Source organism: Salmo trutta, chromosome 15 (assembly GCF_901001165.1).
Source record: "Salmo trutta chromosome 15, fSalTru1.1, whole genome shotgun sequence".
NCBI lineage: Eukaryota > Metazoa > Chordata > Actinopteri > Salmoniformes > Salmonidae > Salmo > Salmo trutta.
The window spans coordinates 54,114,290-54,135,709 of NC_042971.1; the positions used below are offsets into that span (position 1 = coordinate 54,114,290).

The 21,420-nt window shown below is 42.8% G+C and overlaps 1 protein-coding gene across 5 annotated transcripts in view; it reads left to right on the forward strand.

The window, feature by feature from the left end:
• Positions 1 to 3,085: 3,085 nt before the first annotated feature.
• The window catches only part of LOC115149363 (mucin-5AC), a 30,314-nt gene continuing 11,979 nt past the window's right edge, over positions 3,086 to 21,420 (forward strand). For all 5 annotated transcript variants that reach the window (XM_029692167.1, XM_029692168.1, XM_029692169.1 and 2 more), the window contains exons 1-14: positions 3,086 to 3,215; positions 3,467 to 3,685; positions 3,968 to 4,694; positions 13,996 to 14,099; positions 14,206 to 14,271; positions 14,374 to 14,517; positions 14,634 to 14,767; positions 14,895 to 14,989; positions 15,201 to 15,255; positions 15,356 to 15,493; positions 15,744 to 15,980; positions 16,112 to 16,166; positions 16,255 to 16,474; positions 20,037 to 20,143. In XM_029692167.1, the coding sequence (XP_029548027.1) occupies positions 3,489 to 3,685; positions 3,968 to 4,694; positions 13,996 to 14,099; positions 14,206 to 14,271; positions 14,374 to 14,517; positions 14,634 to 14,767; positions 14,895 to 14,989; positions 15,201 to 15,255; positions 15,356 to 15,493; positions 15,744 to 15,980; positions 16,112 to 16,166; positions 16,255 to 16,474; positions 20,037 to 20,143 (2,279 nt within the window). In that variant the 5' untranslated portion in view covers positions 3,086 to 3,215; positions 3,467 to 3,488. The remainder of the gene's footprint in view (positions 3,216 to 3,466; positions 3,686 to 3,967; positions 4,695 to 13,995; positions 14,100 to 14,205; positions 14,272 to 14,373; positions 14,518 to 14,633; positions 14,768 to 14,894; positions 14,990 to 15,200; positions 15,256 to 15,355; positions 15,494 to 15,743; positions 15,981 to 16,111; positions 16,167 to 16,254; positions 16,475 to 20,036; positions 20,144 to 21,420) is intronic.

Genomic DNA, 21,420 nt, shown 5'->3' on the forward strand with positions numbered 1-21,420 from the left:
TTCCTTTAAGTGTGGTCTTTTGGGTGTCTGCCTATAAAAATTGTGTTTTAGATAATATTTCCCAGAGTAGAATAATGTTCAGGTTTCAGAAGGGGGTTATTACTGCATCCCTAGACTACACTCATGACTGTAACCCTGTTTTAGTATCCCATGTGTGTTTTCGTATAGGTCACTCAAATAGGTTTTCATAGAGATTGTGGGGTGCAGTGTTTTAATCCACCTATGATTTAAGTTAAATGAGTGGAGTCGGCTCTTCAAAAAAAAAATCTGAAACTGGAGAAAGGCTAGAAACAAGCAATTTTTACTTTGGCTTTCCGAGTCAGCCCATAGATACTGTGCCATTGATGCACATACAGTAATAAGGGCTGACTGTAAAGCACCTGGCTAAATGTTTTCGACCATCCTAGCCAGTGGAGGTTGCAGACGGGAGGACGGCTCCTAATAATGGTGGAAATGGAGTGGAATGGCTGGATTGGTATGGCATCAAACACATGACCCCGCCCCCCCCCCCCCAAATTCCTCTTTGATCATACAAATGGGTTATATGTATGTGAATAAATAAAAAATGCCAGAAACACAGATCATGGAAATTGGTCATGTTTGTATTTAAAATCACAGTACTTTTGTGTTGTAGTTTAGTACCCCCTGATAAAGATTAACTGGGGTGAATTTGACTTTGATAAACCTACTTCACAATCATGTTGACGACATGGGAAAATCAAAAGAAATCAGCCAAGACCTCAGAAAAAAAATTGTAGACCACAAGTCTGGTTCATCCTTGGGACCAATTTCCAAATGCCTGAAGGTACCATGTTCATCTGTACAAACAATGGTACGCAAGTATAAACACCATGGGACCACGCAGCATTCATACTGCTCAGAAAGGAGATGTGTTCTGTCTCCTAGAGATGAACGTACTTTGGTGCGAAAAGTGCAAATCAATCCCAGAACAACAGCAAAAGACCTTGTGAAGATGCTGGAGGAAAAAGGGTACAAAAGTGTCTAAATCCACAGTAAAATTAGTCCTATATCGACATAACCTGAAAGGCCGCTCAGCAAGGAAGAAGCCACTGCTCCAAAACTGGCATAAAAATATCCAGACTACGATTTGCAACTGCACATGGGGACAAAGATTGTACTTTTTGGACAAATGTCCTCTGGTCTGATGAAACAAAAATAGAAAAGTTTGGCCATAATGACCATCGTTATGTTTGGAGGAAAAAGGGGGAGGCTTGCAAGCCAAAGAATACTATCCCAACTGTGAAAAACAGGGGTGGAAGCATCATGTTGTGGGAGTGCTTTGCTGCAGGAGGGACTGGTGCACTTCACAAAATTGATGGCATCATGAGGTGTGAAAATTATGTGGATATATTGAAGCAACATCTCAAGACATCAGTCAGGAAGTTAGAGCTTGGTCACAAATGGGTCTTCCAAATGGACAATGACCCCAAGCATACTTCCAAAGTTGTGGCAAAATGGCTTAAGGACAACAAAATCAAGGTATTGGAGTGGCCATCACAAAGCCCTGACCTCAGTCCTATAGAACATTTGTGGGCAGAACTGAAAAAACGTGTGCGAGCAAGGAGGCCTACAAACCTGACTCAGTTACACCAGCTCTGTCAGGAGGAATGGGCCACAATTCACCCAACTTATTGTGGGGAGCTTGTGGAAGGCTACCTGAAACATTTGACCCAAGTTAAACAATTTAAAGGCAATGCTACCAAAAACTAATTGAGTGTATGTAAACTTCTGACCCACTGGGAATGTGATGAAAGAAATAAAACCTGAAATCAATCTCTACTATTATTCTGACATTTCACATTCTTAAAATAAAGTGGTGATCCTAACTGACCTAAAACAGGGAATTTTACTAGGATTGAATGTCAGGAATTGTGACAAACTGAGTTTCAATGTATTTGACTAAGGTGTATGTAAACTTCCGACTTCAACTGTATCTCCCTCTCTAACTTTAAGCATCAGCTGTCAGAGCAGCTTACCCATCGCTGCAGCTGTACACAGCCATCTGTATACAGCCCATCCAACCAACTACCTTCCTCATCCCCATACTTGTTTTTGTTTTTCTGCTCTTTTGCACACCAGTATTTATACTTGCACATCCTCATCTGCACATCTATCACTCCCGTGTTAATTGCTAAATTGTAATTACTTCGCCACTATGGCCTATTTATTGCCTTACCTCCTTACTTCATTTGCACACACTGTATACAGATTTTTCTATTGTGTTGTTGACTGTACGTTTGTTTATCCCATGTGTAACTCTGTGTTGTTGTTTTTGTCGCACTGATTTGCTTTGTCTTGGCCAGGTCGCAGTTGTAAATGAGAACTTGTTCTCAACTGGCCTACCTGGTTAAATAAAGGTAAAATAAAAAAACTGAGTGGCTACTCACTGTTTGTTATCCTGCATAGTCGATTTACCCCAACCTACATGTACAAATTACCTCGACTAATTATTACCTCGACTAATTACATCGACTCGGTAACCCCTGTATATAGCGTCATTATTGTTATTCTATTGTGTTATTTAATTTAATTTAATTTTAACTTTAGTTTATTTAGTAAATATTTTCGTATCTCTATTTTCTTAAAACTGCATTGTTGGTTAAGGGCTTGTAAAGTAAGCCTTTCATGGTCTTTATTTTCATTTTATTTAACCAGTTAAGAAAAAAACGTTATTTACAATGACAGCCTAACCTGGCCAAGCCCGGAAGACGCAGGGCCAATTGTGCGCTGCCCTATGGGACTCCCAATCACGGCTGGTTGTGATACAGCCTGGACTCGAACCAGGGTGTCTGTAGTGACGCCTCTAGCACTGAGATACAGTACCTTAGACCACTGCACTACTCGGGAGGTCTACATCCGTTGTGTACGGCACATGTGACAAATAACATTTGAGTTGATTTGATTAATATTTGATGCCTTCCGCCGTTTAACCCCATCGAAGAAGAATGGTCTGTTTGGTCTGTTTCGCAAGCGTTCCCAGAAGTCTCGCGATGTTGCGCCTCTCGGTTTAGAAACTCTGTAACATTTGGGCAATCACTATTGTTACAAAACTACTATTCCCATAATCCCCATCACGAATTACATCCGACGTCACCGAAAACATCATGGCGGGGTAGTGTGTTCATGGGCGCTAAACTTGGAATAAAACATCAAACATATGGAATATATCTCTAAAAAAGGAATTTAATCACGAGGTTTGTATTTGTATTGATCATGATACGTATTTGGAGAAGAGGAAGTTAGTCTTTGCTAGATTGCTACATTGCTTTCCTAGGCGTAGAACTTATAGCATGCTAATAATAATGCCCTTTTGCCGTTACTATTCTGTTATAACAAATGCTAGCTAGCAAGATAATGCAATTACTTTATCAGATGTCTGTATCTCGCTATACGTTTTCTGGTGCATGTATTTACCAACCCAATCATGTCATCATCTGTGTCACAGTCTCTCTCTGCAGTAGGACAAAATGCTCCGCAGATCCAGGATCAGTGTTCGGCCCAACGTCAGGCCGGCAGGCAGAGGCCCAGCAGCCCCAGCCTCCTCCCAAAACACTCCTCCATCGTCCCAGGCCACCGAGGCTCCTTCCCAGGCAGGGGGCCAGGAGGTGGACACCACCACTACTGCAGTGCCAGAAACCTCCACAGAGTCCACCACACCCAGAGAGTGAGGAAAAGTCTGTCATTAAATCAAATGTATTATAGTCCCTTTTACAGCAACATTTTTCAATGATTAGTTGCTGCTGGCCAGCAGTCAGAGCTGGTTCTGGAGGTTCGTAACCTCTCATAGGATTTATAATTGTTGTAGAATTGAGAACTGTTCAAGGTAACATGGGTTATACACATTAGTAACTTGCTTCTTTCCCAACAACCATCCACTGACTGTGTGGCTGCTCACATATTCCTTGATTGTCAGCATTGTTTCTGATCCTTTTGTTTTTTGGTATAGGGATGAAAAAGACCCAAATGGTGAGGCTTCCAGTGGCACCCCCTCAGACAGTATTCAAAGGAGGAAGAGGTTATCTTTCATGCCAAACCTTGCCAAACCCCGGGCGGCTGCAACCCCGGCCCTCACCCTCTCCTCCCCCCGGACCTCCAAGTCCCCTGTGAGAGCGGGCACTGAGACCAAAGCCCCTGAGGCTCCAGGGGCCCCCAGCGAGACAGATGCTGGACCCCCACAGGGCATGAGATACCCAAGGCGGAGGCCCTCTGGAGGTAGTAGGCAGGCCAAAGTACAACCCAAACCCAGCCCCCTGTCCCCATCTTCCCCAGCCCCTGAGACAACAACCCCCCCACTGGGGAAGCAGGCAGTGGATTACACATTCCCGTCACAACAGACCCTGCAGGCAGCAGACAAGGAGGAAACATCCTCACAGCTCACCAAACAAGACAAAGGCAGCATCCAATTAGATCTCTCGAAAAAAACACCAGCCACTAAAGCTCCATCCACTCCATCAGAGAATGTCCCATCATCCTCCCTTCCACACAAAGAGGGTATCTCAGTATCTGAGAGAGCTAAGACTCTGGTAACCAGGTCTGTGTCTGTTGGGTTCACCGGGTTGGCACCAGGGAAGTCCAGGCTTAGCAGATTCCTGAATGACCCAACGGACCTGCAGAGGCTGGCCAAGGCCCGGAAGCTCAGAGAACTGCTGAGACAGGAGATGAACAAGAAAAAGGTGAGATTGGTTTCAGTCTCACTGATTTTCTTTAGTTCAGAGATTAAGGCTTGATAATGTAATCTTGTGAAGCTAACACATGATGCATGTTTGATAGCACAGACTCTGCAAAGAATGTAGGATTATTATTGCAAATTGATAGGTTAAGCGAAGCATTTAGTGTACCTCCAACACATACAGTTGAAGTCGGAAGTTTACATACACTTAGGTTGGAGTCATTAAAACTCGTTTTTCAACCACTCCACAAATTTCTTGTTAACAAACTATAGTTTTGGCAAGTCGGTTAGGACATCTACTTTGTGCATGACACAAGTAATTTTTACAACAATTGTTTACAGACAGATTATTTCACTGTATCACAATTCCAGTGGGTCAGAAGTTTACATACACTAAGTTGACTGTGCCTTTAAACAGCTTGGAAAATTCCAGAAAATGATGTCATGGCTTTAGAAGCTTCTGATAGGCTAATTGACGCCTAAAGGTACCACGTTCATCTCTACAAACAATAGTACGCAAGTATAAAACCATGGGACCACGTGTTCTGTCTCCTAGAGATGAACGTACTTTGGTGCGAAAAGTGCAAATCAATCCCAGAACAACAGCAAAGGACCTTGTGAAGATGCTGGAGGAAACAGGTACAAAAGTATCTATATCCACAGTAAAACGAGTCCCATATCGACGTAACCTGAAAGGCCGCTCAGCAAGGAAGAAGCCACTGCTCCAAAACCGCCATAAAAAATCCAGACTATGGTTTGCAGCTGCACATGGGGACAAAGATTGTACTTTTTGGAGAAATGTCCTCTGGTCTGATGAAACAGAAATAGAACTGTTTGGCCATAATGACCATCGTTATGTTTGGAGGAAAAAGGGAGGCTTGCAAGCCGAAGAATACCATCCCAACCATGAAGCACAGGGGTGGAAGCATCATGTTGTGGGAGTGCTTTGCTGCAGGAGGGACTGGTGCACGTCACAAAATAGATGGCATCATGAGGTAGGAAAATGCTGTGGATATATTGAAGCAACATCTCAAGACATCAGTCAGAAAGTTAAAGCTTGGTCGCAAATGGGTCTTCCAAATGGACAATGACCCCAAGCATACTTCCAATGTTGTGACAAAATGGCTTGAGGACAACAAAGTCAAGGTATTGGAGTGGCCATCACATAGCCCTGACCTCAGTCCTACAGAAAATGTGTGTGCAGAACTGAAAAAGCGTGTGCGAGCAAGGGGGCCTACAAACCTGACTCAGCTACACCAGCTCTGTCAGGAGGAATGGGCCAAAATTCACCCAACTTATTGTGGGAAGCTTGTGGAAGTCTACCTGAAACGTTTGACCCAAGTTAAACAATTTAAAGGCAATGCTACCAAATACTAATTGAATGTATGTAAACTTCTGACCCACTGGGAATGTGATGAAAGAAATAAAAGCTGAAATAAATAATTCTCCCTACTATTATTCGGACATTTCACATTCTTAAAATTAAAGTGGTGATCCTATCTGACCTAAGACAGACTTTTTACTATGGTTAAATGTCAGGAATTGTGAAAAACTGAGTTTAAATGTATTTGGCTAAGGTGTATGGAAACTTCTGACTTCAACTGTACTATGTCTATATCAGTGATAGGCAATTTTGATGGGGGTGGGGGACACAAAAAAACAGAGCTCATCATGAGGGGCTGCAGTGGCTCATGGGTCTGTGTACCGTTAGCAGTTTTTAACTTTATAACTGATGATCATTACCGTTTGGTAATTCGACCATGCTTAGTACAGGATTAGATAGCTGGCCACTAGACTAACTTACCAATCTAAAAAAAAAGGTTGCTGACATGGGCTAATTGAGTGACTGCTGATGCACAACCACAACTGAGTCCCCCCCTGATTTTACTGAGTTACAGTTCATATAAGGGAATCAGTCAATTAAAATCAATTCATTAGTCGCTAATCTATGTATTTCACATGAATGGGAATACAGCTATGCATCTTTTGGTCACAGATACCTTAAAAAGGTAAGGGTGTGGATAGGGTTGCACATTTTGGGGAATATTCAGAGATGGAAACTTTCTGTGGGAATTAACGGAAATATATGCTAATTAATATTACTACCATTTAAATGTAGATGTTTCTTGCATTGGATATATTTACCATATCATATGGAGACAGAAACATAAACCTTTTAATGATTAAACCCTCCAATAGAAAAAAAAAAACAATTTAGTCACGAATTGATCTTTAATTAAATGAGTTGACTCTTCATATGGTATGATTTCACTGAACAACAAAAGAACGGGAATAGTGAATGATCCCCAATGATCCATCGCATCTCCCAAAAACGTTTTCAACATACATCTGTAAAATGATAGTCTAGAAACTAAAGCTTTGGTTGTCTTCCTCTCAGGCTTCCATGTCTTCTCCTTGGACCTCCTCAATGTCCACCTCTTGAAAATCAGAGGTGGACATCACTGTCACTTTCCAACCTTGTTGAGGATGGCTCGTTGTCAGGCTCAAAAAGCCTCACATTTGCCCGGATGGCCACCAATTTTTCAACCCTTGTATTGGTCAGCCTGGTGTGTGTGTGTGTTCCCAAACAAGGACCAGTTGCGCTCTGAGGCAGTGGGATTTGGAGACAACAGGGGAAAGAGCCTCAGATTCACAAAGTCCCTTCCACCAGGTGGCTGATGAGATATGTTGGCACGACTGCCATATTGCATCTCCATCCCAAAGCCCTTGCTTGCATTTACATTTACATTTAAGTCATTTAGCAGACGCTCTTATCCAGAGCGACTTACAAATTGGTGCATTCACCTTATGATATCCAGTGGAACAACCACTTTACAATAGTGCATCTAAATCTTTCAGGGGGGGGGAGTGTACTTCGTCATACTGCCAAGAACCTTGCCCTCATCCAGGCCAAGGTGGCGAGACACGGTAGTGATGACACCATAGGCCTTGTTGAGCTCTGCACCAGACAGGATGCTCTTGCCAGCATACTTGGGGTGCAACATGTACGCCGTGGCGTGTATGGGCTTCAGGCAGAAGTCTTCATGCTTTTTGATGTATTTCAGAACTGCAGTTTACTCAGCTTGGAGCAACAGTGAAGTGGGCAGGGCAGTACGGATTTCTTCTCTTACATCTGCAAGCAGAGTCTGAGCATCAGACAGGATGGCATTGTCTCCCTCAATCCGTGTAATGACTACTACTATAGGTTTCAGGAGTTTCAGGCTGCTTACCACTTTCTCCAAAATGCATCATCCAGGAGGATCCTCTTGATGGGGCTGTCCATATCGGCCATTTCTTGGAGAGACTCCTTCCCCTCCAGGAGACTGTCAAACATGATGACAACACCACCCCAACGGGTGTTGCTGGGCAGCTTCAATGTGGTGCTCTTATTCTTCTCACTTTGCTTGGTGAGGTAGATTGCTGCTATAACTTGATGACCTTTCATACCTAACCATTTAATTGGCTCTCTTGTAGAGTTTATCCATTGTTTTCAGTGCCATGATGTCATTGAGGAGCAGATTCAATGCATGAGCAGCACAGCCAATGGGTGTGACGTGAGGGCAGGACTCCTCCACCAAGCAGCCTTCATCTTCGCAGCATTGTCTGTCACCAGTGCAAATCCCTTCTGTGGTCCAAGGTCATTGATGACTGCCTTCAGCTCATCTGCAATGTGGAGACCGGTGTGTCTGTTGTCCCTTGTGTCTGTGCTCTTGTAGAACACTGGTTGAGAGGTGGAGATGATGTAGTTAATTATTCCTTTCCCACGAACATTCGACCACCCGTCAAAGTTGATTGCAATACAGTCTGCTTTCTTTATGATTTGCTTGACCTTCACTTGAACTCTGTTGAACTCTGCATCCAGCAAATGAGTATATAAATCATGTCTGGTTGGAGGGGTGTATGCTGGGCAAAGAACATTCAGAAATCTCTTCCAATACACATTGCCTGTGAGCATCAGAGGTGAACCAGTTGCATACACACCTCGAGCAAGACATTCATCAGCATTTCTCTGACTACGTTCCTCCATTGAGTCAAAAAAACTTCTGATTCCAGGAGGACCATGAGCTGTGTCTAATTCATCATTTTCACCTCGAATAGAAGTAGAGGGACTTTTGTCAGAGGTTGCTTATTGTGAGCGCTGAGGGAGCTTTGTGCACTTGGGCAGATGATTCTGCATATTTGTTGCTTTCTTCACATATGATTTGGCACAGTATTTGCAAATGTACACAGCTTTTCCTTCTACATTAGATGCAGTGAAATGTCTCCACACATCAGATAGTGCCCGTGGCATTTTCCTGTAAAGATTAGAACAAAAAATAGAAAAAAACAACAAATTCAATTCCATGTAAAGATAAATAGTTAAGCAGTTAGATTAAACATCTAATTTGTAAGATAAATGTTTTAAAATTAAACATTTATGGAAACAGGTGAATTAGCAGGCTCAAACAAGCTAAAACCCACATGGTAGCAAAAACTAACTAGCAGAAATTGTTAACAAGTTAGAAATTATTTAAACACACTTTACTGTAGGCTACTATTTAATAGTTAACAGAAAAGCTAGTATGTCATATGAAATATTTTCACCCCACCCAGTATTGTAATCAAAACTTACCAGAAAGCATTTAGTCCTTGGCTCAGACAATGTAGTAGTGTGGGCTCAATAGCATCTCATTAGTTTGCAAGATCTTGAGAATCAGCTGTACATGTGATGGAAGAATGCACTGTGCATGCAGAGGGTTGCAATTCCATTGAATTGTGGAAAGTTTAACCAAAATATGCCACAATATATAGAATTGCCTTATGTGTATCCCACAAAAAAAGGTTCACTGTTATAAGCTACATTTTTTGATGAATGTAAGCAAAATTCCCAAAACTCCCAGGGCTTAAGGTATGGGCAGGCATAAGCTATGGACAACGAACACCATTGCATTTTATTGACGGCAATTTGAATGCACAGAGATACCGTGACGAGATCCTGAGGCCCATTGTCATGCCATTCATCCGCCGCCATCCCCTCATGTTTCAGCATGATAATCCACGGTCCATGTCACAAGGATCTGTACACAATTCCTGGAAGCTGAAATCGTCCCAGTTCTTCCATGGCCTGCAGTCAACAGACATGTCACCTATTGAACATGTTTGGGATGCTGTGGATCAACGTATACGACAGAGTGTTCCAGTTCCCACCAATATCCAGCAACTTCTCACAGTCATTGAAGAGGAGTGGGACAACATTCCACAGGCCACAATCAACAGCCTGATCAACTCTATGCAAAGGATATATGTCGTGCTGCATGAGGAAAATGGTCGTCACAGCAGATACTGACTGGTTTTCTGACCCACACCTAGGGTTGCAAAAGGTCAGAAACTTTCCAGTAAATTTCCAGAATTTCTGTAAATTTTCCATGGGAAGTTAAAACCTCTTAACGCATGTTAAGGATAGGGGGCGCTACAGTGAATTTAAAAAAAAAAAGTGCCCATTTTAAACGGCCTCCTACTCAAACTCAGAAGCTAGGATATGCATAGTATACAGAACTCATATGGCAGTCAAAACCCCGAGACAGAACCTAACAGGAAGTGGAAATGTGATTTGTGGACTCACTTTCAGCACTTTGCCTATAAAACACACCGTGAGTTAGGATTCATTGAGCACTTCCTATGGCTTCCACTAGATGTCGACAGTCTTTACAAAGTGGTTTGAGTCTTCTATGGTAGAAACTGACCCAAAGAGAGGCTTTGGAAGTTGGTCACAGGGGGAGGGCCATTACCATTATGACGCGGGTGCCCCTGGCTACCCTCCCCTTTCGAAACGTTTAGTAAGACAATGCAATCGTCCCCCTTGAATATTATTGAAGCTCTGGTTGAAAAAGGCCCTAAAGATTTATGTTATACAACGTTTGACATGTTTGAACGAACTTAAATATATATTTTTTGCACATTCGTGACGACAAGTCCCGCGCACTACGGTACATTTTGAGTAGCCTTCGGAACGCGCTAACAAGAAGAAGCTATTGCGACATAAATTATTAACTTTTTCAAACAAAACTACATTTGTTGTGGACCTGGGATTCCTGGAAGTGCCTTCTGATGAAGATAATCAAAGGTAAGGGAATATTTACAATAGTATACAAGAGTATATTTGATATTAGATTGTTCCAAGATGGCGCTAACCTGTATCGCCTAGCCTATTTTTCTGAGCATAGCATCCCCTTTTATTGCAAAGTGTGATTTCCCAGTAAAGTTATTTTTAAATCTGGCAATGCGGGTGCATTTACGAGATGTTAATCTATAATTCTTTGAATGACAATATTACATTTAAAAAATGTTTTCGAATAGTAATTTAGTAAATTGTAGCGCTGATTCACCGGATGCATTTGAGGGAAAATATTTTCTGACAGTCACGTGCCGATGTAAAATGCTTTTTTATATATAAATATGAACTTTATCGAACAAAAGAATGCATGTATTGTGTAACATGATGTCCTAGGAGTGTCATCTGATGAAGATTGTCAAAGGTTAGCGCTTCATTTAGCTGTTTTTTGGTTATTTGGGATGCATGTGGTTGGTCGGAAAATGGCGGTGTGGCTATTTTGACGATGTACTCTCCTAACATAATGTAATGTTTTGCTTTTGCTGTAAAGCCTTTTTGAAATCGGACAACGTGGTTCGATTCAGGAGAGGTGTATCTATAAAACGGTGTAAAATAGTCCTATGTTTGAGAAAAAAAAAATATTACATTTGGTTATGGTTAGGCTATGAATATGGCGCTCTGATTTTTCGCTGGATGTTGATCCCGCATGCGGGACGAGCGCTTAAAGAGTTAACCCCATGGGGCACTCTGTTCACAACGTTGACATCAGCAAACCACTTGGCCACACAACACCATACACGTGGTATGCAGTTGTGAGGCCGGTTATACGTACTGCAAAATTCTTTAAAACGACATTGGAGGCGGCTTATGGTAGAGAAATGAACATTCAATTATCTGGCAACAGCTCCGGTGGATGTTTCTGCAGTAAGCATGCCAATTGCAAGCTCCCTCAAAACTTGACATCTGAGGCATTGAGTTGTGTGACAAAACTGCACATTTTAGAGTGGTCTTTGATTGTCCCCAGCACAAGGGGCACCTGTGTGTGTAATGATCATGCTGTTTAATCAGCTTCTTGATATGCCACACCTGTCAAGTGGATGGATTATCTTGGCAAAGAAGAAATACTCACTAACAAGGATGTAAACACATTTCTGCACCAAATTTGAGAGAAATAAGCTTTTTGTATGTGTGGAAAATTTTGCGGATCTTTTACAGTATTACAGGAAAACACCTCACACTGCCTGATGATGCTTGATGAAGACCTAAGGGTCGAAACTTTGTTACAATAAAATCACCTGGGAGCATGAGCAGCAGTGTGTGCCATTTTTCCTTTCTGTTTTCCATGACTTTGCCTAAAACTCCAGCACCTGCGGAAAGTACCTGGATGTGCATATGTTCTTCAGCTTTTGGACATCTTTTATGTAAACAAAATTTGTGCACAACATTTGAGAGAAATATGTTTTTGGGCGTATGGAAAATTGGGATCTTTTATTATCACTCATGAAACATGGGACCAACACTTTACATGTTGCGCTTCTTGTTCAGTGTTGCCCATCCCTGGTCTATATAAACTCAGCAAAAAAAGAAACTTCCTTTCACTGTCAACTGCGCTTATTTTCAGCAAACTTAACATGTGTTAATATTTGTATGAACATAACAAGATTCAACAACTGAGACACAAACTGAACAAGTTCCACAGACATGTGACTAACAGAAATGGAAAAATGTGTCCCTGAACAAAGGGATTGTCAAAATCAAAAGTAACAGTCAGTATCTGGCGTGGCCACCAGCTGGATTAAGTACTGCAGTGCATCTCCTCATGGACTGCACCAGATTTGCCAGTTCTTCTTGTGAGATGTTACCCCACTTTTCCACCAAGGCACCTGCAAGTTCCCGGACATTTCAAGGGGGAATGGCCCTAGCCCTCACCCTCCGATCCAACAGGTCCCAGACGTGCTCAGTGGGATTGAGATCCGGGCTCTTCGCTGGCCATGGCAGGGCACGGACATTCCTGTCTTGCAGGAAATCACGCACAGAACCAGCAGTATGGCTGGTGGCATTGTCATGCTGGAGGGTCATGTCAGGATGAGCCTGCAGGAAGTGTACCACATGAGAGAGGAGGATGTCTTCCCTGTAACGCACAGCGTTGAGATTGCCTGCAATGACAACAAGCTCAGTCCGATGATGCTGTGACACACCACCCCAGACCATGACGGACCCTCCACCTCCAAATCGATCCTGCTCCAGAGTTCAGGCCTCGGTGTAACGCTCATTCCTTCGATGATAAACGCGAATCCGACCATCACCCCTGGTGAGACAAAACAGCGACTTGTCAGTGAAGAGCACTTTTTGCCAGTCCTGTCTGGTCCAGCGACGGTGGGTTTGTGCCCATAGGCGACATTGTTGCCGGTGAGGACCTGCCTTACAACAGGCCTACAAGCCCTCAGTCCAGCCTCTCTCAGCCTATTGCGGACAGTCTGAGCACTGATGGAGGGATTGTGCATTCCTGGTGTAACTCAGGCAGTTGTTGCCATCCTGTACCTGTCCCGCAGGTGTGATGTTCTGATGTACCGATCCTGTGCAGGTGTTGTTACACGTGGTCTGCCACTGCGAGGACGATCAGCTGTCCGTCCTGTCTCCCTGTAGTGCTGTCTTAGGCGTCTCACAGTATGGACATTACAATTTATTGCCCTGGCCACATCTGCAGTCCTCATGCCTCCTTGCAGCATGCATAAGGCATGTTCACGCAGATGAGCAGGGACCCTGGGCATCTTCCTTTTGGTGTTTTTCAGAGTCAGTAGAAAGGCCTCTTTAGTGTCCCAATATTTCATAACTGTGACCTAATTGCCTACCGCCTGTAAGCTGTTAGTGTCTTAACAACCATTCCACAGGTGCATGTTCATTCATTGTTTTGGTTTATTGAACAAGCATGGGAAACAGTGTTTAAACCCTTTACAATGAAGATCTGTGAAGTTATTTGGATTTTTACGAATTATCTTTGAAAGACAGGGTCCTGAAAAAGGGACTTTTCTTTTTTTGCTGAGTTTAGTAGCCTAGAGATTCTGTTAAATCAGTGGTTGCTGTCACTATTTCCAGATGCTAGATGGCAGCAAAGTACACTGTCAAGATAATAATAATCATATAATGTATACATTTTAAAGATATCTCTTTATTGCTCCACTGAATATAACCGTGTAATGTTTTCAATGCGCAGAAACTGATGAAAGCCAAGGTGTGTTTGAGTGAATATACGCTGGATCCCTCTAAAATGACCATGAGAGATCTCCTATACTACCTGCCTGATACCAACCCCATGACGTAAGGTTATATATAGGCTACCTTCCGTGTGGGTCCTATACAGTATAATCTGTGTTAAGAGGGTTTTTCTGAGCCCTACGATCCCTGTGCTGTGTGTTCCTACCAGGTCCTATCTGGAAGAGGAACAGAGGGAGAACCAGACTGTTCTGCCGCTCACCCCCCCAAGAGAAGAGTAAGTAGACAGATCACAATGGAAGTGAAATGGATCACACAATATAAAGAGGTGTGCTATGCTGTTTAACCCAACTTAAACTACCATCTCTGTCCCCCACGGGTCCCCTACGAGGCCCCCAACGCCAGAGGCCCCGGCTGAGACAGCAAGCCAGTTGGATGAGGATGATGATGATGCTAACGATGGGGTGATTGTGCCGCGAGTGAGGGTGGCAGAGGACGGGTCTCTGATCATCGATGAGGAGAGGTCAGTGTTTAAAGAAGCTTTCTACGGTTCCTTTTGACTTCAATAGCCACTTGCCCGTTATCATGACTTATCAGTGTGAGCCATGTTACCTGACTTGGTGTGGGTGTGTCCTCCAGTTTGACGGTAGAGGTCCTGAGGCAGAAGGGGCCAAATCCAGCTGATGATGGAGACCCAATCTTTGAGCGTGGCTCCACAACCACCTACTCTAGCTTTAGGAAAGGGACACACGTCAAACCCTGGTCCAACAAAGGTACAGTATGACAACCACTTGGTATCTGATGTGTACTCCCACATCATGCACAACTAGGCAATCTGCATTTGTTTCTGCACATTGAAACCAAAAGTCTTACTTAAACCAAACGTGTGTGTTTCATCAGAGACAGACATGTTCTTCCTGGCTATCAATATGGTGGGAACAGACTTCTCTATGATTGGACAGCTGTTTCCTCACCGCGGTCGCATTGAGATCAAGGTATATATTACCTGTATACGCTATGATAGTCTCAATATTTCCTGTATAGAATATTCTAATTATTAGCCTCATTAGAAATCACTGATATTCTTAAGATATTTGCTTTACTCATCAAATACTGTAGGTTGGGCTGTATCACTTTAAAACTGTACTAGGCATGGTTGTGTTACTGCAGGTTTATAATTTGGTCTCCTGGTTTTTTATCTTTCAGAACAAATTCAAGAAAGAGGAGAGAGCAAACAGCTGGAGGATAGACAAGGCCTTCAGTAATTTTGGAAAACTATTTTATCAGAAGCATATTACTATACTGAGTCATTATAGATGGGATTGGGGAATCAAACGCATTATGGTATTTTCTCTGTTCAGAGGAGAAGCGTAGGCTGGATCTGGAGTTCTTCACTGGCCTCTTGGAGAAGATCTTGGGCATCGAGGCGAAGAGTAACACAAACAACAAGTCCCCCACGGAGAAGAAAGTGATCAAGAAAAATAAGAGAAAACCAATAGGTAACTAAGATACATTTCCTTGTCTACTTCGTATTGGTCGTGTAGGGACTTCCACCACAAGTCAATGCCTGAATTTCTCAGAGTGGATTTGCTATGTGTTGCATCACATATAGCATCTCTCACCCATGAAAGTGATGAGATTTCTTGGTCATAGTTCATATTAAGAGGGTAGTAATGTCTTCAGCCTCACTCACTAGCCATCCTTGCGTTCTGTATGGGTCTCAATATCTCTCTGCTCTCTGTCCATCAGAAAAGAAAGCAGCGAATCAGTTGAGTGACGTGGAGGAGGAGAGGTCAGATGCGGAGATGGACAGCGACGAGGTGGAGGGAGAGAAGGAAAATGTCTCTAACGTAGGGACCACACCTGCCGCTGACGCCACCACCCCCAAGAGAAAATGCAAAAGGAAGGATGGAGGAGAGTCCTCCCCTAAAAAAGCAATGTATGGAAATAAAAAGAAGAGCAGCAACCTGATAACAAGTGATCAAGGTGCGGTAGAACCACCATGACTTCAGCAGTGCTTTTCACAGTAGCCATATAACTGAGTTAAAATACACAACATTTAGTAACTAAGGATCTTGTCTTACTTACTGACATTGTTGTGTCCTCTGCTTCCTCAGAAGAGGCTGGAGTACTGGAAGGTGAAGTACCTGAGGACCAGTCACCTGCTGAAAGGTAACGTGCAGTTTGGAAACAATTTCACTATAGGATAGGAAACAAGTGTTATGTGCTGAGATATCTCTATTCTGTATTTTTGTATTAGTTCAAAGCAAGCAGAAGGGCCAGTGGAAGGCGATAAGGGTCATGTGGAGATCAAACCAGCCCAGCTGTCCCGTGGTCGACCCCAGAGACCCCTCCCTAACCTGGGGAGGAAGTGGGGCCAGAGAGGCCTGCATCCCAAGACCAAGCCTAAAGATAAGGATAAAGATGGGCCCACACCTGTGGAGGAGGAGAACATTGAAGAAGGAGTTTCTAAGGAACAGGTTGGTCTTTGTGTTGGGAGGAAAACCTAATTTAAGACAGCAAATAGAGGTTATATTCTCGTCAACATCATCGTGGATAGAAATGTTCCAGTGGTCATATAATGTTTCAGGGCGGCAGATAGCTTAGCGGTTAGAGCGTTGGGCTAGTAACCCTTGAGCAAAACACTTAACCCTAATATGCTCCAGGAGCTCCGTACTACTATGGTGACCCTGTAAAACAACCCATTTCCCTGCACCTATCTAGTGTATGTGACAATAAAACATATAAACTGAGTGTACACAACATTAAGAAGACCTTCCTAATATTGAGTTGCATCCCTTTAGCCCTCAGAACAGCCTCAATTCATAAGGGGATTGGACTACAAGGTGTCGACAGTGTTCCACAGGGATGATGGCCCATGTTGACTCCAATGCTTCCCACAGTTGTTTCAAGTTGGCTGGATGTCCTTTGGGTGGTGGACCATTGTTGATACACACGGGAAACTGTTGCGTGTGAAAAACCCAGAAGTGTTGCAGTTCTTGACCCATAACCGGTGTGCCTGGCACCTTCTACCATACCCCATTCAAAGGCACTTCAATCTTTTGTCTTGCCCGTTCACCCTCTAAATGGCACACATACACAATCCATGTCTCAATTGTCTCAAGGCTTTAAAATCCTTCTTTAATAACCTCTTAAAGATCTGACCCTTTTTTTAGATTATCGCCAAAATTGACATTCTAACAAATCTAACTGCCTGTAGCTCAGGACCTGAAGCAAGGATATGTATATTCTTGATACCATTTGAAAGGAAACATTTTGAAGTTTGTGGAAATGTGAAATTAATGTAGGAGAATATAACACATTAGATCTGTTAAAAGATAATGCAAACAAAAAACATGCACTTTCAGTGTTTTCCCTATCATTTTGAGATGCAAGAGGAGGAGTTTAGGAGCAATTTAGATTTTGGCCACCAGATGACAGCAGTGCGTGTGCAAAGTTGTGCAATACTGCACAATATTTTCTATCAAGTCTGGCCGAATGTGCCGAATTGGTCAATTGATACATCTTCAAGTACATAACTATAGAGAACATATAAAAATTAAGTTTACACACTCCCAGGAATGTGATACAAAAAAAAAAAAAACACATCTAGATGGCCGGGCGGGGTGGGTGTGGAGCCAGAGACAGCAGTGGGGTCAAATTGCAGAACCCAGTCCCTACATTTTAATATAAAAAATGATTTTATCAAACAAAACTATCTCTGGGACACTCAGAATGATAAATCAGAGCAAGATTACTGAATGTAAGTACATTACTTACCTTCAGAGGTGAATGTATCAAACCAGTTGCCGTGGTAAAGTTTTTTGTTGTTGTGCACTCTCCTCAAACAATAACATGGCATTTCACTGTAATAGCTACTGTAAATTGGACAGTGCAGTTAGATTAACAAGAATTTAAGTTTGCTGTTACTTACAACATCATTCTAGTCACATTTGCGCACGTTAGCAACAACCGTCCCGGTATAGGGACACCGATCCTACGGGATCTTTAGGTTTTAACATGTCTTCTCCCCTTCATCTACAGTGGGGGGGAAAAAGTATTTGATCCCCTGCTGATTTTGTACATTTGCCCACTGATAAAGAAAGGATCAGTCTATAATTTTAATGGTAGGTTTGTTTGAACAGTGAGAGACAGAATAACAACAAAAATATTGAGAAAAATACATGTCAAAAATGTTATAAATTGATTTGCATTTTAATGAGGGAAATAAGTATTTCACCCCCTCTCAATCAGAAAGATTTCTGGCTCCCAGGTGTCTTTTATACAGGTAACGAGCTGAGATTAGAGCACACTCTTAAAGGGAGTGCTCCTAACCGCAGCTTGACACCTGTCCACAGAGGCAATCAATCAATCAGATTCCAAACTCTCCACCATCACCAAGACCAAAGAGCTCTCCAAGGATGTCAGGGACAAGATTGTAGACATACACAAGGCTGGAATGGGCTACAAGACCAGCTTGGTGAGAAGGTGACAACATTTGGTGCGATTATTCGCAAATGGAAGAAACACAAAATAACTGTCAATATCCCTCGGCCTGGGGCTCCATGCAAGATCTCACCTCGTGGGGTTGCAATGATCATGAGAACGGTGAGGAATCAGCCCAGAACTACACGGGAGGATCTTGTCAATGATCTCAAGGCAGCTGGGACCATAGTCACCAAGAAAACAATTGGTAACACACTACGCCGTGAAGGACTGAAATCCTGCAGCGCCCGCAAGGTCCCCCTGCTCAAGAATACATATACATGCCCGTCTGAAGTTTGCCAATGAACATCTGAATGATTCAGAGGACAACTGGTGAAAGTGTTGTGGTCAGATGAGACCAAAATGGAGCTCTTTGGCATCAACTCAACTCGCCGTGTTTGGAGGAGGAGCAATGCTGCCTATGACCCCAAGAACACCATCTCCACCGTCAAACATGGAGGTGGAAACATTATGCTTTGGGGGTGTTTTTCTGCTAAGGGGACAGGACAACTTCACCGCATCATTTGACGGGGCCATGTACTGTCAAATCTTGGGTGAGAACCTCCTTCCCTCAGCCAGGGCATTGAAAATGGGTCGTGGATGGGTATTCCAGCATGACAATGACCCAAAACACACAGCCAAGGCAACAAAGGAGTGGCTCAAGAAGAAGCACATTAAGGTCCTGGAGTGGCCTAGCCAGTCTCCAGACCTTAATCCCACAGAAAATCTGTAGAGGGAGCTGAAGGTTCGAGTTGCCAAACGTCAGCCTCGAAACCTTAATGAATTGGAGAAGATCTGCAAAGAGGAGTGGGACAAAATCCCTCCTGAGATGTGTGCAAACCTGGTGGCTAACTACAAGAAACGTCTGACCTCTGTGATTGCCAACAAGGGTTTTGCCACCAAGTACTAAGTCATGTTTTGCAGAGGGGTCAAATACTTATTTCCCTCATTAAATTGCAAATCATTTTATAACATTTTTGATGTGCATTTTTCTGGATTATTTTGTTGTTATTCTGTCTCTCATTGTTCAAATAAACCTACCATTAAAATTATAGACTGATCATTTCTTTGTAAGTGGGCAAACGTACAAAATCAGCAGGGGATCAAAAACTTTTTCCCCCCACTGTACACTGACTGAAGTGGATTTAACAAGTGACATCAATAAGGGATCATAGGTTTCACCTGGATTCACCTGGTCAGTCTATATCGTGGAGGCAGCTCTGCAGAGTCGTCACTAGCTGGCACAGCGACAGTCATAAAATCTGATTTTAAACCTAACCTTAACCACACTGCTAACCCTAATGCCTAACCCTAACCTTAAATTAAGACCATAAAGCTCATGTTTGTTTTAATGAAATTTTGCAATATAGCCAATTTTGATATTGCAGCTGGCCCATCTAACAGAAATTGCTCAGTTCTGCCTCATCCCAATAAACGTCAACCTGCATAATGCACACCGATCACACACAATTGTTTCTTGTCCTTAGAATGTTACAAATGTTTTAAATGAATATCAACTCGGATAGTACTGTCCAACCTCTACTTTAACACTTTCAGGTTGAAACAGCTGCTTCGTTGAAAGTCAGTCAAAAGAAGAAGAAAGCAGGTGATGTCTCTGAGGAAGAGGAGGAAGAAGCCAACGATAAACCCATCAAAACCACTAGGTAGGTACAGTTCAAGTCGGAAGTTTACATACACTTAAGTTGGAGTCATTAAAACTCATTTTTCAACCACTCCACAAATTTCTTGTTAACAAACTATAGTTTTGGCAAGGCGGTTAGGACAGCTACTTTGTGCATGACACAAGTCATTTTTTCCAACAATTGTTTACAGACAGATTATTTCACGTATAATTCACTGTATCACAATTCCAGTGGGTCTGAAGTTTACATACACTAAGTTGACTGCCTTTAAAAGGCTTGGAAAATTCCAGAAAATGATGTCATGGCTTTAGAAGCTTCTGATAGGCTAATTAACATAATTTGAGTCAATTGGAGGTGTACCTGTGGATGTATTTCAAGGCCTACCTTCAAACTCAGTGCCTGTTTGCTTGACATCATGGGAAAATCAAAAGAAATCAGCCAAGACCTCATAAAAAAAATTGTAGACCTCCACAAGTCTGGTTCATCCTTGGGAGCAATTTCCAAACACCTGAAGGTACCACGTTCATCTGTACAAACAATAGTACGCAAGTATAAACACCATGGGACCACGCAGCCGTCATACCGTTCAGGAAGGAGACGCGTTCTGTCTCCTAGAGATGAACGTACTTTGGTGCGAAAGGTGCAAATCAATCCCAGAACAACAGCAAAGGACCTTGTGAAGATGCTGGAGGAAACAGGTACAAACATATTTATATCCACAGTAAAACGAGTCCTATATCGACATAACCTGAAAGGCCGCTCAGCAAGGAAGAAGCCACTGCTCCAAAACTGCCATAAAAAGCCAGACTACGGTTTGCAACTGCATATGGGGACAAAGATTGTACTTTTTGGAGAAATGTCCTCTGGTTTGATGAAACAGAAATTGAAAAGTTTGCCCATAATGACCATCGTTATGTTTGGAGGAAAAGGGGGGAGGCTTGCAAGCCGAAGAACACCATCCCAACTGTGAAGCACGGGGATGGCAGCATCATGTTGTGGGGGTGAATTGCTGCAGGAGAGACTGGTGCACTTCACAAAATAGATGGCATCATGAGGTGTGAAAATTATGTGGATATATTGAATCAACATCTCAAGACATCAGCCAGGAAGTTAAAGCTTTGTCGCAAATGGATCTTCCAAATGGACAATGACCCCAGGCATACTTCCAAAGTTGTGGCAAAATGGCTTAAGGACAACAAAGTCAAGGTATTGGAGTGGCCATCACAAAGCCCTGACCTCAATCATATAGAAAATCTGTAAGCAGAACTGAAAAAGCACATGTGAGCAAGGAGGCCTAC